We start from the raw sequence: 14,923 nt of genomic DNA on the forward strand, positions 1-14,923 counted from the left end.
GCAAGAGTCTAAGCCTTCATTTCTGATCCATCCCAGACCCTCTCTCTCGCTGACCCACAAACCACCGAACTTGGCGCAGCATCCCTGGGTTTTCCGAGCAGGCCCCCCTTCTCAGCTGTGATCTTCCAGGACCTCTGCTGAGGGAATGCTGTGCTACATCACAACTGTGCACCGTCCCTCAAGGGAAGCCCCAGGCCACTGGGCCGTGCCAGGGCGCTCTCAGCCCGCTGCAAAAATGGTTGAACGGGGCATCTCAGCCCCCCCCTCTCTTCACACAGTTCCTCCTTCCCAGCTCCGGGGCAACTGGCACAGCTCTGGGCTGTGGGCACAGCTCTGGGCAGGAGTTTATCCAGCCCTCTGGGGATCCAGCTACAAGCCACGGGGCTTCTCCCTCCCTCCGGCTCTCCCCTGGTCCCGAGGGTATCTGCCGCGAGCTATCCTCCACAGCCAACACTGAGAGGCCAGCTAAGCTCACTCCTGTCGTGTTTCACTGCGCAGTTTCCACCTTCGCAACTGCAGCCACTTCTGGGTTTTACCCCCTTTTTTTTTTTCTTTTTAAAAGAACCAGACTGTCTCCAACCACCAACCCCTGGCTTTCCCACACCGCAGCACAGCTGCGGGTCTTCCAGCCGGCCTACTCACTCGTTTCAGAACACGGACTCCTGGTTTCACCAAGTATAAAGCCTCTGTGATACTAGGAGACCTCATCCAACTGGCGCATCGCTGAAACTGGTACTCTGGGTCACCTTCTGGTTTTTATCTAGTATTTTTCATGGAGATTTTTTTTGTCCTGTCTCACCTAGCCGCCACCTTAGGTTCTCCCAGGTATTTTTTTTTTTAACATACCAGTTATACCACAGTTTTTATCCCATTTTTCTACCATAAATACTTCTCATATATTATTATAAACTTTTAAATAATAACAGTTAAAATATATTGAATGGTTACCAGTCATTATTCTAAGCAGTTTTAAGTATATAATCCTCTAAGCAACGATCTAAGATGTTATTCCCACTTACCAATGAAAAAATTGAGGTGCAAAAAGATTAGGTCACATGTCCAAAAAAGATCAGAGAGGTATTAAGTGGTAAGGCAATAAACATAATGCACGTGATTACAAAATATTCCAATATTGTGAACCACAGTTTACTTAACCATTTCTCTAACAATAGACAGTTAAGCCATTTCTAAAAAGCTATCTAAATACCCCTAAGTTTCCTCTTTTCTTAATATTTTATCCTAGAATAAGTTTCCCAAAATCCAAATCACTCTGACAAAGGATATGAGATTTTTCCAGGCTCTTCATGCATGTGGTAAAAATGCTTTTCCAAAGGGTTGAACTGATTTTCACAGTCATCAGTTGTAACAGTGCCCATTTCACAATAGCTTCATCAATGATGTTTTATTTTTTTTAATCTTTGCTGATTGTTACTTTAACTTTACATTTCTGTTATTACCAGCAAAGCTGAACATTTCTTTATATCTGTGCATCAGTTTTGTTTCTTCTTCTGTGAATAGTCTGACGTCATCTTGAAAATTCAGTTAAGAACCATTCTAAACCTCAACTGATACTGTAAAATGAATTTAAAACATGAGGGTTTCCTTAAAAATCAAATATCTGACTGATTAATATCAAAATCCAGCATAACTCTCACCAGAAATAGAAATACAATTTATTTGTGTACAGTACTTATATTGTTTTTTAAAAGGCATGAAACAATTTTTACTTCTCTTTTTTCTTACCTTCTTGAAAGTACTTTTTGAAACTGAACACTAAATTCCCCGGTTTAGAAGACTTGGTTATTATCTATCCTTCCTTTCGATGACTAAAAAAATAAATTAATTAACATGAGAAAATTTTTTTACAGATCACAAAAGGATACAATAAGTATTTTCTGATAATAAAGAAGCCACTGAGGCTTCTTTAATCATAGGACGGGCCATTGGTGGTTGTTGCCTCCAGTAGTGATGATCTCCTGTTCCAGCAAGATGTCCTGTTCCACTCTTTAGGCACAGTAATTGGAACCTTGCAATAACAGATCCAATTGGGATGATATCAGGCACACAGTGGGCCACAGGGAAACAAAGTGTCCATCTAGGATCTTACAGTCTGACTGCTCTTCAATCTTATCAATATATACTGGATAATCACTTGAAACCAGATTCTGGCATCTTTCTGGATTTTCAATCACCTTTCTAAATTCAAATAGCCTTTTGAGGTCTGCTGTCCTTACCCATCCTCTGACAAAAAGTTTTGTGAGGAAAAGCTTCGGGTATAGTATATCTAACTTGCTCACACCCATTAGCAGCGATCAAACATCTGTTAAATCTGTTTTCCCTCATCTTCTTAGTTCTTTTCTTCTTGGCATTAAGGATAGGTTTCCAAGAACTCCTGGTGGTAATCAAGATGTTGGCTGCATTCTCTTCTGGAGCCTTGAATAGAGAAGAACCAGCTTCCAAGATCACTCAGGTTGTTAGCAGAATTCATTTCCTCGAGCCCCCAGTCACGTTCCGCGCCCCGGACCTCCGGCCTCTTCCGGCGCCCCCAGCTCCTATCCCCCCCGCATGTACGCAGGGCGCCGAATGGCCCAGGGCTCCCGACTTGGTTCGGCTTCTTAGTCACTGGCTGCCAGGCGGGCGCCTGCGGTCTAGCCGACCAAGCCTCCCAGCGCCCCGCCTCCCGGGACTCGGCACTCGCGTTCTCTACACGCCCCACCCGCAGACACCGCAGCCACTCCAGCAACCAAGGCGGCTGGAGGCCGCAGACAGCAACACGGAGGGAGGAGGATGAGCCCCGGCCAGCGGCTTTTGGCCAGTATCATTTTTATATATGTGGATTTCAATTTGCTAAAATTTTCTTAAATTTTTTTGCATCGGTTTTCATAACAGATATCAGTCTGTAATTTTACTTTCTTTGACTGATTTTAGTATGAGGCTGATACTGGCCATCTGATTTTAGTATGAGGATGGTAGTGGCCATTTATATTTGATATGATTAATGAAATACTTGAATTTGAATTTTGTCATTTGTTTTCTACTTGTCCAATCTGTTATTTCATTTATTCCTCCTTTTCTGCCTTCTTTAGGGTTGAGTATTTTTTATTAATTTGTTTTCTTTTTGGATTATTAGCTATAATTCTTTGTCTTTTTTTAGTATTTGCTTTATAGTTTATAGTAAACAACTTTAATTTATCACAGTTTACCTCCATTAATATAACACTTCAAACATAATATAAGATCCTTAAAAGTGTATACTTCCATTTCCCCCATGCAGCCTTAGTTCAGTGTCATATATATTACTTCTAGCTACATTACAAACCTACATGTAACATATGTTTAGCTTTATACAGTCAATTATCAATTTAAGTGATTTACAACTAAGAAATATTTTATATTTACTCACATATTTAAAATTTCCGGTGCTCTTCATTTCTCTGTATAGACTCAGCATTCTTCTGATATCATTTTCTTTCTGCTTAAAAGTTTTCCTTTAATATTTCTTGTAGTACTGTCTGCTGGTGGTGAATTCTTTGAGTTTTTATATGTCTGAAAATGTCTATTTCATTTTTGCTGTGTATAAAATTCTAGGTTGGCAGGTTTTTTCTTTCAGTACTTTCAAGAAGTTGCTCCACTCTTTCCATCATTTCTGCTATGTTTACTAATATTTTCTTCAGCAGTGTCTAATTGGCTATTAATCTCATACAGTATATTTTTCATCTCAGATATTTTTATCTCTAGAAATTTCATTTTGTTTTTTAAAGCTTTAACATGCACAATCCTTTCTCTACCTTCTTGAACATACGAATGCAGTTATAATAAATGTTTTAAAGTCCTTGTACATTATTTCTATCATCTGTGTCATTATTGGGTCAGTTCCAATTGATCGATTTTTGACATCCTTTTGAATAGCAGCTTCATGCTTCTTTGCATGATGGATGATAACTTTTTCTAGGATTTGAATCGCTGTGAATTTTACCTTGTTGGTTGTTGAGACTTTTGCATCCCTGTAAGTTTCTTGAGCTTTGTTCTTAAACACAGTTAAGTTAGTTGGACACAGTCTGACCCTTTCAAAGCTTACATTTTAGGTGGGACCCAAGCAGCCTTCAGCCTATGGCAATACTCTTCTGAAAACTCTCCTTGCCCTGCCCATTCTGGTTGATGAAAACACAAACTATTCCTGTCCTCTGTGAATTCCAAGGACTGTTCCCTCTCTTCTTTTTGGAGTGGTTCTTTCTCCAGACTCAGCTGGCTTCACCAAATACATGTGTTGATCAGTACTCAACTAAATATTCAAAGGGGATCTCTGTAGATCTCCAGAGCTCTCTTTCTGGCAAATCACTCCTTTCTTGTACTCTTCCCTATGACCTTGGCCTCCTCAGACAAAGGTTCTGCTATTTAACTCAAGGGGACCACCAGGCTCCATCTACCTTTCTCTTCTAGATGCTTCAGCCTGGAAAATCTGTCCAAGCAGTAGGCTGGGCAACCCTCGGGATCCCCTCATTGGTTTTCTTTCCCTCGTGGATCACTGTGCTTCACTCCCTGGTAATAAGTTTGTGACAACGATTGTCTCATATATTTTGTCCAGTTTTTAAGTTGTTTCAAAACAACTGGAAGTCTGGTCCATCATGATTGCAAGTGGAAGGCTCCCATTTCATATCTGTATCAACCAGGTACAAAAGGTTCTTATGGCCTGTTTCTCTCCTTCAAAGGCACTTCTCACACTTCCAATTTTGCAAATATATTTATAACTACTTAATTCATGTATCTTTTTTCCTAACAGACTATAAGTTACATGAAAGCAAGGACCACGTCTGTTTTTGCTCATGATGGTATTTCCATAGACATCCAAGTAAATGGTACCGAGTGGGCTTAAAACTTTTTTGTTGACTAAACGGTTGAACAGCTTCTTCTTCATCCTCACCCTCCTTGTCCTTTCTGCCTTATTTCATTCTTTCACTCATTCATTCATTCACTCCTACCATAAATATTTGTTGAAGGTTTATTCTCTACAACTTTCTGAATTTTATCATAGAAAGATGATTAAGACATGATCCTTGGCCTCAAGAAACTTATTTGAGGAAATAAGAGAAGTAGAGAATGTATATCCGCCACAAGAATTACGTGATCAGTACCACAGAAATAGCACAATGTACCAAGGTCTTCAAATCAAAAATTCAAATTACTCCCTGAAGCATACACCAACAGCTTTGCCTCATCAGTCTGGATATGGAATTCTCATGCCTGCCCTTCCCATGACCTCTGATCCCATATCTCTCCTGTTAAAATCCATTTACCCTTGATGTGTCGATTTAAAGGTAGTGAGTTTACACACTACCCTGTGTGTGTGCTATGACACAGGAAGCCAGGACAACCTATATTGCTCGGGTCATGGGTGGGTGGAGGAAATTTCAATATGCAGCCTTGGATGAGGCTGTGGAGAAGACAACAAGGTATGTACAGCCTCTCTTGAAACACCACTATATGCGATACAGCACACAAGAAATATTACTGGTTTAGGACAAAGGTGATTACAATGATGTATGTTACCCCTCAGGGACCATTTTACCCACAGGGAGATGGTCATGCTCTGTGGAGAACATAACTGCTCCAAAACCACATTGGTTCTATAGATCATCAGCAGACTGTTGGTCAGAATTCATTAGAATTTAAAGTCACACATTCTCAGAAAACAAATCACTTTAATGATTTCTAGTTTTCACATAATCTTTAGTTTTCAATCCTTCATCAACCATTATTGTTTCTTTCATGCATTTTTGACAGGCATTTTCAGTGACCATTTTTCACCATTATTAAAGTACTACATGCTCAATGTAAAAATTTTAGAAAATACAGCAAAGTTGACAGCAGAAAAATATATATATATTCCTACCAGCACTGTTAATATTCTCAAATATTTTCATTTAATCTTTTTTTTTAATTTATTTAACAGCCATTTGAAATTAAAATGCCCCATAAGCCAACTCTGGTAAAAATTACCAATACACTGGGATATAAACTGCCTATTTACTCTCTTTCAATTATGAATAAAGTTGTATCTTCATGACTATAAAACAACCAGTAGTTTCAGTTTAAAAAGATTAAATTCAGTGGAGGAATCAGTTAAGTGGGCTGTTAAATGTCTGAATACAAATGAGCACTCTTTACTTTTCAATTAGTTGTTCCAGCAGTCTAGTAGTTGGAACTGAGCTTGTCCAAGGTCTTGGATAGCTATCACTTCAGATAAAAATCCTTTAAAACAGACTTCCCTGATTGCTTAAAAAGGATAATTATCTCATGTGTGGCGGCACAAACAACGTAGTGTTAGCAGTGTTTTCTTGACAAATACACAATTGCCATCATTCTTCAAGTTGTTTGACAAAGATTTTATTTTTCATTTCAGACTTCTATAATAGACATGCTATTTAGTCATATCTAAAAAAAAAATTATTGGCTTACCTGATTAGGAAATTATGCAGTCCAACGTCAAAATACCTGTTCAAAAAAGACAAGCATAACTATAGAAGTTGTTTACAGCAATGGTGGACTTGACAAACAGTATATAATTTGCATTCACAGCATGGTGAAGGAGTGGACTACTCTGCGACAGTGGTTCTCGGAGTGTGGCCCCTGGAGCAGCAGCACCAGCCTTTCCCGAGCTGAGAAGGCAGAGGAGCAGCAGCAGCCGGCCACTGAGCTCAGGCCTCACACAGGCATCAGGCAAGCTCTGGGCAGCAGTGGACCTTCAAATCACAGCCTTCCTGTGACACCACCAAACTGATTTTACCCATGTAAATGGTCCTGCCTTGTTTTCTCTAATTTGCAGGCTTGTTTCCCTCAAACCTCACTCAGACCACTCATTTGGGGCCCCTCACCCTGCTTGGCGCATGTCCTTCTCTCCTTTTGGGTCTGGCTGTGAGCGAAAAGACTGGGAGCCAGCATCATAATTCTTCCAGCCCACAGACATTATCATTAGTTCTAATACCCAGACCTTGGTTATGTCCCACCCACCAGAGACTGGCCTTCTGGGTCAGCAATCTGCCTGGGTGAAGCCCTAGTTAATGCTAAACCTTCAGACAAGGAGCAATGGACACAGAAATTAACCCTAGAATGGGGTCTGACCGCCCAGGCCCTGATGTCCCGAGTTTCCAGCTCCACCCCTGCCCCTGGAGCACCCCTGCATGTCTGCTACCTGACCCCACCTTGCTTACCGCAGGCTTACTGACATTAAAATGGGTACCTTTAAATGGAAAGATTTTGTTTAATGTACTTAAGTATTTGTTTACAGACCATGGATGTAGGGTACATAAGAAGAGATAAACTAGAAGTCAAAATATTAGGTTATTCATTGAGTATATCACTTACCTAAAAAATTATATAATTCTGGGAAAATGGGATTCAAGATACAGGAATCCCATTTACTTATAAGTCTTCTGAACAATGCTCTTCTCTAAAGGGAAATCTAACTGAAGGGGTACAGCTCATTTGTTTCAGCTGATTTTACATTGTCCTGGACAAGATGCTAAGTTCTTCCTATAATTATATTTAACACAGATTTTTAAAAAATAAACAGAAGTGGTCTCTCCTCCCAACCAAAACCAAGGCCTACTTTGCTCAACAACCTAAGTAAATAGTCAACCATACCACAGATAGAAATTGTAAGTTTGCAAGAATTACACTATGGGATATAGAAGTATGTACAGATTAAAAGCAAGATTTCACCTTCCTTTACTAATCCAAAACCTCTTCAGCCTTTTCAATTACATTAGCTACAGGAAGGAACAGACTCTATGCCAGGAATCATAAAGAAAAACAGAAACAGAAGGAATCACAGAGGCTCTCAGGAAAGCGGGGGTTGGGGAGAAGGGAGAAGACACTGAACACAAAAGTGCTAATAAAACACCTAAGAATATTAATAGAAGTTATTATTTATTTAGTATCTCAAATGCGTCAGGTACTATGTTAGGTGCTCACAGAATATGTTGTTGCAGGTGAGGCAGGTAATGGGGTATCTCCATTCTACGCGTGAAGGAAGTGAAACTCAGAGAGGTGAAGTAACTTACCCAGGGCTCACAGCTGGGAGAAGACAAAGCTGGGAGTCAAACTGAGCCCCAAAAGGCATGAATTACGTGCACTTCCCTAGCACAGGCTTTCACCGCCTCTCGTTATTACTAACCAAAAATGGCAGTTCATTTTAAAAAACAGATCGATCCCCTGCCTTCACCTGATTTCTGCCTCTCTCAACGTGGTTGCACTGTTCAGGCAAGTCAACCTGCTTCTGCTCCGCTGAGCACACCAGCTCCACAGCTTCCATCGGCCGCCTCAGGCCAGGCTCTGGAGAGGAAGTAACTTCTCTGAGCTTTAGCTTCCTCCACAGGGGAGTTGTGCAAACAGAGATCCCTTACTCATAGGGGCGTTGTGAGAACTAAGTGACAAAACATGGATATAAGGTTTTAGCACAGTGCTTGGTATACAGTAGGCACCCAATAAATGTTATTCTCCTTCCCTCATATTTTTAAAAATTGTTTAAAGGAAGCCTATTCCCAATGACTCAGTGGGAGAAGCAAGCCACATAAAAGAATGAAAGATCCCTTACAATGCAGCCCAGAGAAAGAGACAACTTCCTCCAGGGTACAGGCAGAGACTGCCCACTGGAGGGGAGGGCGGTGCAGCTGGGAAGCTGGGGGTGGATGGCAGGCAGGGGGCTTTGAGGGACTGGCTCTGAGGAGACTCAGGCAGGAGAGAAGGAGTCCCCACGCAGAGCTTTGAAGCTGAAGGTGAGAGGGGTCGGGGTGCAGGGGAGTGGGACCTGGTCACCAGGCAGAAATGGCCTCATCCTCCCTGCCTGTTCAGGTCAGCATCTCAGTACCACACACCAACACAAGCCAGCAGACATCGGTTTGCATCCAGCTTCACCTTCAGCTGTGGTATTCCCCTAAAACTTAGTGTCTAAATGCACATAAGTGAGGGACTGTGATGTTTCTTCTCACAAATTTTTGATTAGAGCTATGTACTCCAGAAACGCATGTTCTTAAACTTAATCCATCCCTGTGGGTGTGGGCCCATTGGAAATAAGATCTCTTCAAGATGTTACTTCAGTTAAGGTGTGGCCAAAATGAATCAGATTTGGCTTTGATCCGGATTACTGGAGTCCTTTATAAGCAAAGTGAAAGCCAGACACAGAGAGAAGCCACAGGAAGGAGCCAGAGGTCAACAGAACCCGAGAAGCCAGGAGAGGCCACGGTGCACTGCCATGTGACAGAAAAGCCAAGGACCAAGGATTGTCAGCAACCAGCCCAAGAATGCCAGTCTTCTGGGAGAAAGCATCACTTTGATGACACCTTGATTTTGGACTTCTCCTAACCTCAAATTGTAAGCCGATACATTCCCATTGTTTAAGCCCATCCACTGCATGGTATTTGCTTCATCAGTCAAGAAACTAAAACAGTTGTAGAGGAATTTGGATCTGGGGTAAGTTGAGGATTTTAAGCATGCTGTGGCAGGCAAGCTCATTAGGATGGATAATAGTATAAAGAATTGACAATCACTAGGAAACTGAAATGGAATGGAGAAGGTCAAGGTAGAAATCAGTCTCAGAAAATGTGAGAGGAAAAATGTAAGAATAGAAAAATAAAGCTTCCTCCCAGGCATAGATACCTTACATCTTTGTCACATCTTTGTCATCATTTAATCTGTGTTGACATTCACGCATTCATTCAACAGATATTTGATCAGTGCCTTCTGTGTGCCAGGCACCGGTTTAGGCCCTGAGGATACGTGGGTGAGTCACAGAGCAAGGCCCCTACCTCTCATGGCACTCAAATTCTAGTTGAAAGAACTATAAAGCAAAATAAGTACATAAATACATAAGATGAGAGATCCCGGGTGAGGCCAGGATCTGAGCCCAGGGAGCCTCCAACAGCCTGAATATCCCCAAGGACACAGGCTCCTTCTCGACCCTGAGGGGAGAGCCAATCTCAGCAGATGCTGCAACAGCCATGGAAAAGACCAGGAGCCCGGCCCGCTGCTTCAGACGCCTCAAAGAAACAGCGAAAGTCTCTGTGTGGGACTGCCTGGGTATAATCCTGATTTTTATTGGGAGTAATCAAGCATTCAAGAGCTGGGCTGTCCACCAGCCTTTTATAAATACATAAACATTCTAAAAATACCAACACCAAGTGTGGTTTACCTTGGGAATGCAAGGATGATAACAGGAAATCCATTAATATAATTCATTGCAATAACAGAACTAGGAAGGAAAATCATTTGATCTTCACCATAGATTCAGAAAATGCATCTGACAAAACCCAATACCCATTCATGCTAATAAACTAACCCTCAAAATTTTATTAATTGATGGATTCATCCTTAGCTAATAAAATATGTACATCCTTCATCCCCCAAAACAGCATATTACTTGTAGGGAAAACACTAGGGTCTTCCCTACCAACGTCAGGTGCAAGATAGGGATGCCCACTCTGTCCATTAGTATTTAACTCTGTATTGAGGAGTTAGCTGGTGCAAATAAAACAGGTAAAGTTATTAGAGGCTCAAGAATGGGAAAGGAAAGGTAAAACTGCCTCTATTTGCAGGTTATATGACTATACATATGAAAAAACAAAAGAATCAATGGAAAACTGACTAAAAATAGAATGCAATTTTAATAATATAGGGTAAATACCAACATTCCAATTAACATCAATGTGCAATTTAAAATCACTGAGAAAACAGTATTTATGACATAAAAAGAAATACTGAAATACCTTGGCATAAACTTAACAAAAAAATGTCCAAATATATACGAGGAAACTATAAAACTCACGGAAAAAAAACCCACAAAAATGGGTTTAAACAAATGGAAAGACATAAAATGTTTTAGGATAGAAAGACTCAATAACATAAAGGTGTCAAGTTCTTAAAGTTAATTTATAAATTTAACGTGATCCCAGTAAAATTATCATCAGGATTTTTTATGTGGACGTAGACATGTTTATTATAAAGTTCTAAATTAACAAACGAGCAAAAACAGCCAACAAAGACCCAAAAACAAAGAGCAGTGAAGGGGAAATAGCCCTATCAGATATGAAAACACATTACAGATACTTTATAATTAAAGCAGTTTGGAACTGGCACATGAACAGACAGACCAAATGAGACAGAATAGAAAACCCATAACCAGATTCAATTGCAAGAAAAAATTCTGTATAAAGGCAGCATCTTAAATTGATGGGAAAACAAAGACCTAGATAGATATATATATAAAATATATAAAATTGGATCCATTTTGCATACCAGGATAAATTCTAAATGGATGAGAGATTTAAATATAAATAATGAAATCATTCAAGTACTGGAAATAATTTACATTGTGAATTTCTTTATTACCTGGAAGTAGGGAAAAATCCACTAAAATCCCAGAATTCATTAGAGAAAGGATTAATATGTTTGTCTACATAAAAATTAAAGAAGAAAACTCTTGCATGACAAAAATAAACATTAACAAAATAAAAAAGAGACTAACTTGAAAATATTACATTTTTGACTTCTAAAAATAAAGACCAACAACCCTATAGAAAAACAGATCACAAAAAAATGCAAATAACCCTTAACACATAAAAAGATGTTCAACCTCACTCATGCTAAGAAAAATGCAAATAAAACTATACTGAGATACTATTTCTCATCTATCAGACTGTTAACATTCTAAACCTGAAAACATTCTCTGTTGGCAAGGTTGTGGGAAAACTGGCATTCTGGATGAGAAGGCGAAATATTGTAACCCCCATGGAAGGAAAGTAGACAATATATAGCCAATTACACATGCATATATCCTTCAACCAAGCAATCTGACTTATAGGAACCTAAACCAAAGATACTCTACTATCCAGGATGGAAAGATGGAAAGAGAGACACTCCCAACCTAACAACAAAAAAGCTAGATAAATTCCCAAATCATCAGAGCTAAGGCTGCATGGTAACCAAACAGCCTGACAGCCAAGGAAAGGTAAAACCTTCCAAGGAGACATGAAATGCAAGCACGTACCTGTGGCAGATCAGGAGAGGAAGAGAAGCTGGGTACCACAGAAGCAGACAAGAAAAATTCAGGAAAAGGCTTTTTAACAAATAGCCAAAGACCACACATGTGAACAAGCATGAGAGCACAGAACCCCTGGGAACCCAGACACAGGGGTGTTCATACCCATTTGTAGGCACTTCTTCATGGACCTCCATCAAGTACCCATAAGAAAGACTGAGGGCAAAGGCTATTATTTACAGTAGTTTTTTTGTATTAGCAAAAGATTGGAAACAACTCAAATGTTCATTAATTAGGACTGGCTGAACAAATTCCTCACAACGGAGTACTATATGGAGATATATCACTATGAGGTCATCTCTATAATAAACTGGTAAGACAGCAAAGCAAGGTAGAGAAAGTTATGTATGATATGTTATACGTAAGATATATTATTTGTCTAAAAAAGGGAGACAGATATGAACGTAAGTATGCATTTGCTTATTAAAATGAAAGTATAAACTTTTTCTATAGTTATGGGTAAAAGGAAAGAATGTGGTAGAGGAAACAGTGATAGAAGTTAGACTTTTCTGAATTTACTTTGTTTTGTGGCTTTTACTTTGACACCATGTAAATACTTTATACAGCTACAAAAAAAATTAGGCAAAATTTTTAAAAAATACATCCTAAAAATTGAAAGCAAAATGAAACAAATAACCGACATTGTATCAAGTTTGTGGCATAATCACACACAAAAAAGGAAATATTCCAAGTGACTTTAAAATACACCTAAGGATGACTGATCCTTTTTAGAACTACACACAAAAAATCTTATATTCTTTTCAATAATCATATTACTAATAAGTGCTGGCATTGTTTCTCTAACATTATCTTTGCATGAGGTATGGTAAAACAAGTATGTTCATAACATTAGAAATCAAGATTAGTTTAACAGAAAAGAGATAAAAACATACAAAAGTGGTTAAGTAAAAATCCAATAATCCTACATTTGAATTAGAAATATACATCAAGATGAACTCTTATTTTTCTTTCCTCTTAAAAAAAAAGGTATCTCCTCACATGCACAGTCCATTGAGAAGGCTTAGAAGAAAGTGACCAACCTTTTTTCTAGTAGCAACGAGTAAGTATTCTTAATCTCAAATTATGGTTTCTAAAAACCATTTCCCACTGAAAAGAAGCAGCGCTCATTGGGGAAATGGCTGGTTCCAAATTTAGGACAGTAGATGTACATGAACAGATTTTGGTACTTCCTCTTTACCTTGGTACAGCTGATGTGTGCTTTTTCCAAAGGGTTCAGGGACAGGGTCTGCCCTGTGGTACTCTGTCCTTAATTTCAAAAGACTAGCAAACCAGTAAACTCTAGAAATATTTCTTCATTTAGTTTTCTTGTGCAAATGCAAATTTCATCTTACAGAGCTAAAGCAGGAAGGGAATAAGCATTTTTAAAAAGTGTATGCTGGGTTCGTGATAGTTTACTTCTGGTGTTAACTTGGCTAAGTTACGGTGCCCAGTTGTTTGACCAAGCAAGCACTAGCCTGATTATTAGTGTGAGGGTATTCTGTGGATTTAAATCATTAATCAGTTGATGGCATCCATGGCTGATTACATCTACAATCAACCAAAGAGGTTACCTTCCACAGTGAGAAAAGTCTCCTCCAGTTAGTTGAAGGTCTTAAAGGGAGAACTGATGATTTCAGCAGTCAGAAAGAAGAATTGCCAAGTCTACCTCAGCCAGCGTCTCCTGAGGAATTCATGGAAACTTTCATCCGAATTCCTATCCTGTGGCCTGCCCTACAGAATTTGGACTTGCCAATCCCCACAGTTTCGTGAGCCAATTCCTATAATAAATCTTTTAATATTTAAGAGAACCTATTTTATTTCTCTGCAGAACCCTAATACACTGTACTAGGCACTCTGTGTGTTATCTCATTTAATCCTTATAACGTCCCAGCAAAATAGTGTTCTGTCTTCTGAAACCTCATGTCCTATGCTCAGTAAGTTGCTGAGTCAGTATCTAGCTCACAATACCAAATGCAAAGTCTGTGTTCTTCCCATTCATGTATTCACTCACCCATTTAACAAATATTCATCATGTGCCTCCTACGTGCCAAGTACTGTGCCGGGTACTGGGAATTCAGTAATGAGTAGCACTCAACCATTGCTTCGAGGAGTAAAGAAGATGGGAAAGTCAAGGATAATTTCAATAGTGCAAGGGGTAGCAAATATTTTCTCAATTAATGGATTGTAAACTCTTAGGACGGGAAGAACCAGTGCCTGACACCATCAGGCCCTCAAAAACAATCTATTCAGTGAATCATCATATGAATGGATACGCTGTAACGAGCCACCAACGTCTTTGTATGCTCTGGCACTTAGCACAGAACACTGCAGACAGAAGATGCTCAAGAGTGGTTATTTAATACATTGATAATCATATGTAAATGCATAAAATAAATACCCACAGAGAGAAATGGGTTTCCTCTTCTGAAACAAGATACCTATCAAACTGTAGCACAATTATTCTCATCATCTCACAGCTACCAGCCCACAGTAAGTCTGGGTTTCCTTAAGAGGAGACGTACAGAACGCTGATTCCATGCATATTATTCTTGGCTCATTCCAGAAATGTGTGCGTATGATATAAAATTTTTTGTTGTCCAAAAATCAAATGATAGCCACAAAGAGGACGCAGCTTTCAGCTTCATATAAAAAGGAACTTTCTAACAAGGAACAAGGCAGTGACTTCCCATCATTAGGTAAGTTCAAACAGGGCAAAAGGGTGATTAAAGGCGATTAAATCATCAGAGAACTGGAATGCATGGCCTTTAACGTTCCCTCTAGCCTCAGGCTTCTGAATCTCCCATATCAGTGAATTTCAGGAAGCATCTCTAA

General features: G+C 39.5%; 1 protein-coding gene across 12 annotated transcripts in view; it reads right to left on the bottom strand.

Annotated features, from left to right (window-relative positions):
- HHAT (hedgehog acyltransferase) overlaps window positions 1–14,923 on the bottom strand; it is a 404,545-nt gene that overhangs the window by 163,776 nt on the left and 225,846 nt on the right. For 7 of the 12 annotated variants that reach the window (XM_037824548.1, XM_037824584.1, XM_037824561.1 and 4 more), the window contains one exon: window positions 6,457–6,492. The exons of the other annotated variants lie outside the window; for them this stretch is intronic. In XM_037824548.1, the coding sequence (XP_037680476.1) occupies window positions 6,457–6,492 (36 nt within the window). The remainder of the gene's footprint in view (window positions 1–6,456; window positions 6,493–14,923) is intronic. 12 annotated transcript variants of the gene reach the window in all.

The sequence above is a fragment of the Choloepus didactylus genome, chromosome 2 (genome assembly GCF_015220235.1).
Source record: "Choloepus didactylus isolate mChoDid1 chromosome 2, mChoDid1.pri, whole genome shotgun sequence".
Lineage (NCBI taxonomy): Eukaryota > Metazoa > Chordata > Mammalia > Pilosa > Megalonychidae > Choloepus > Choloepus didactylus.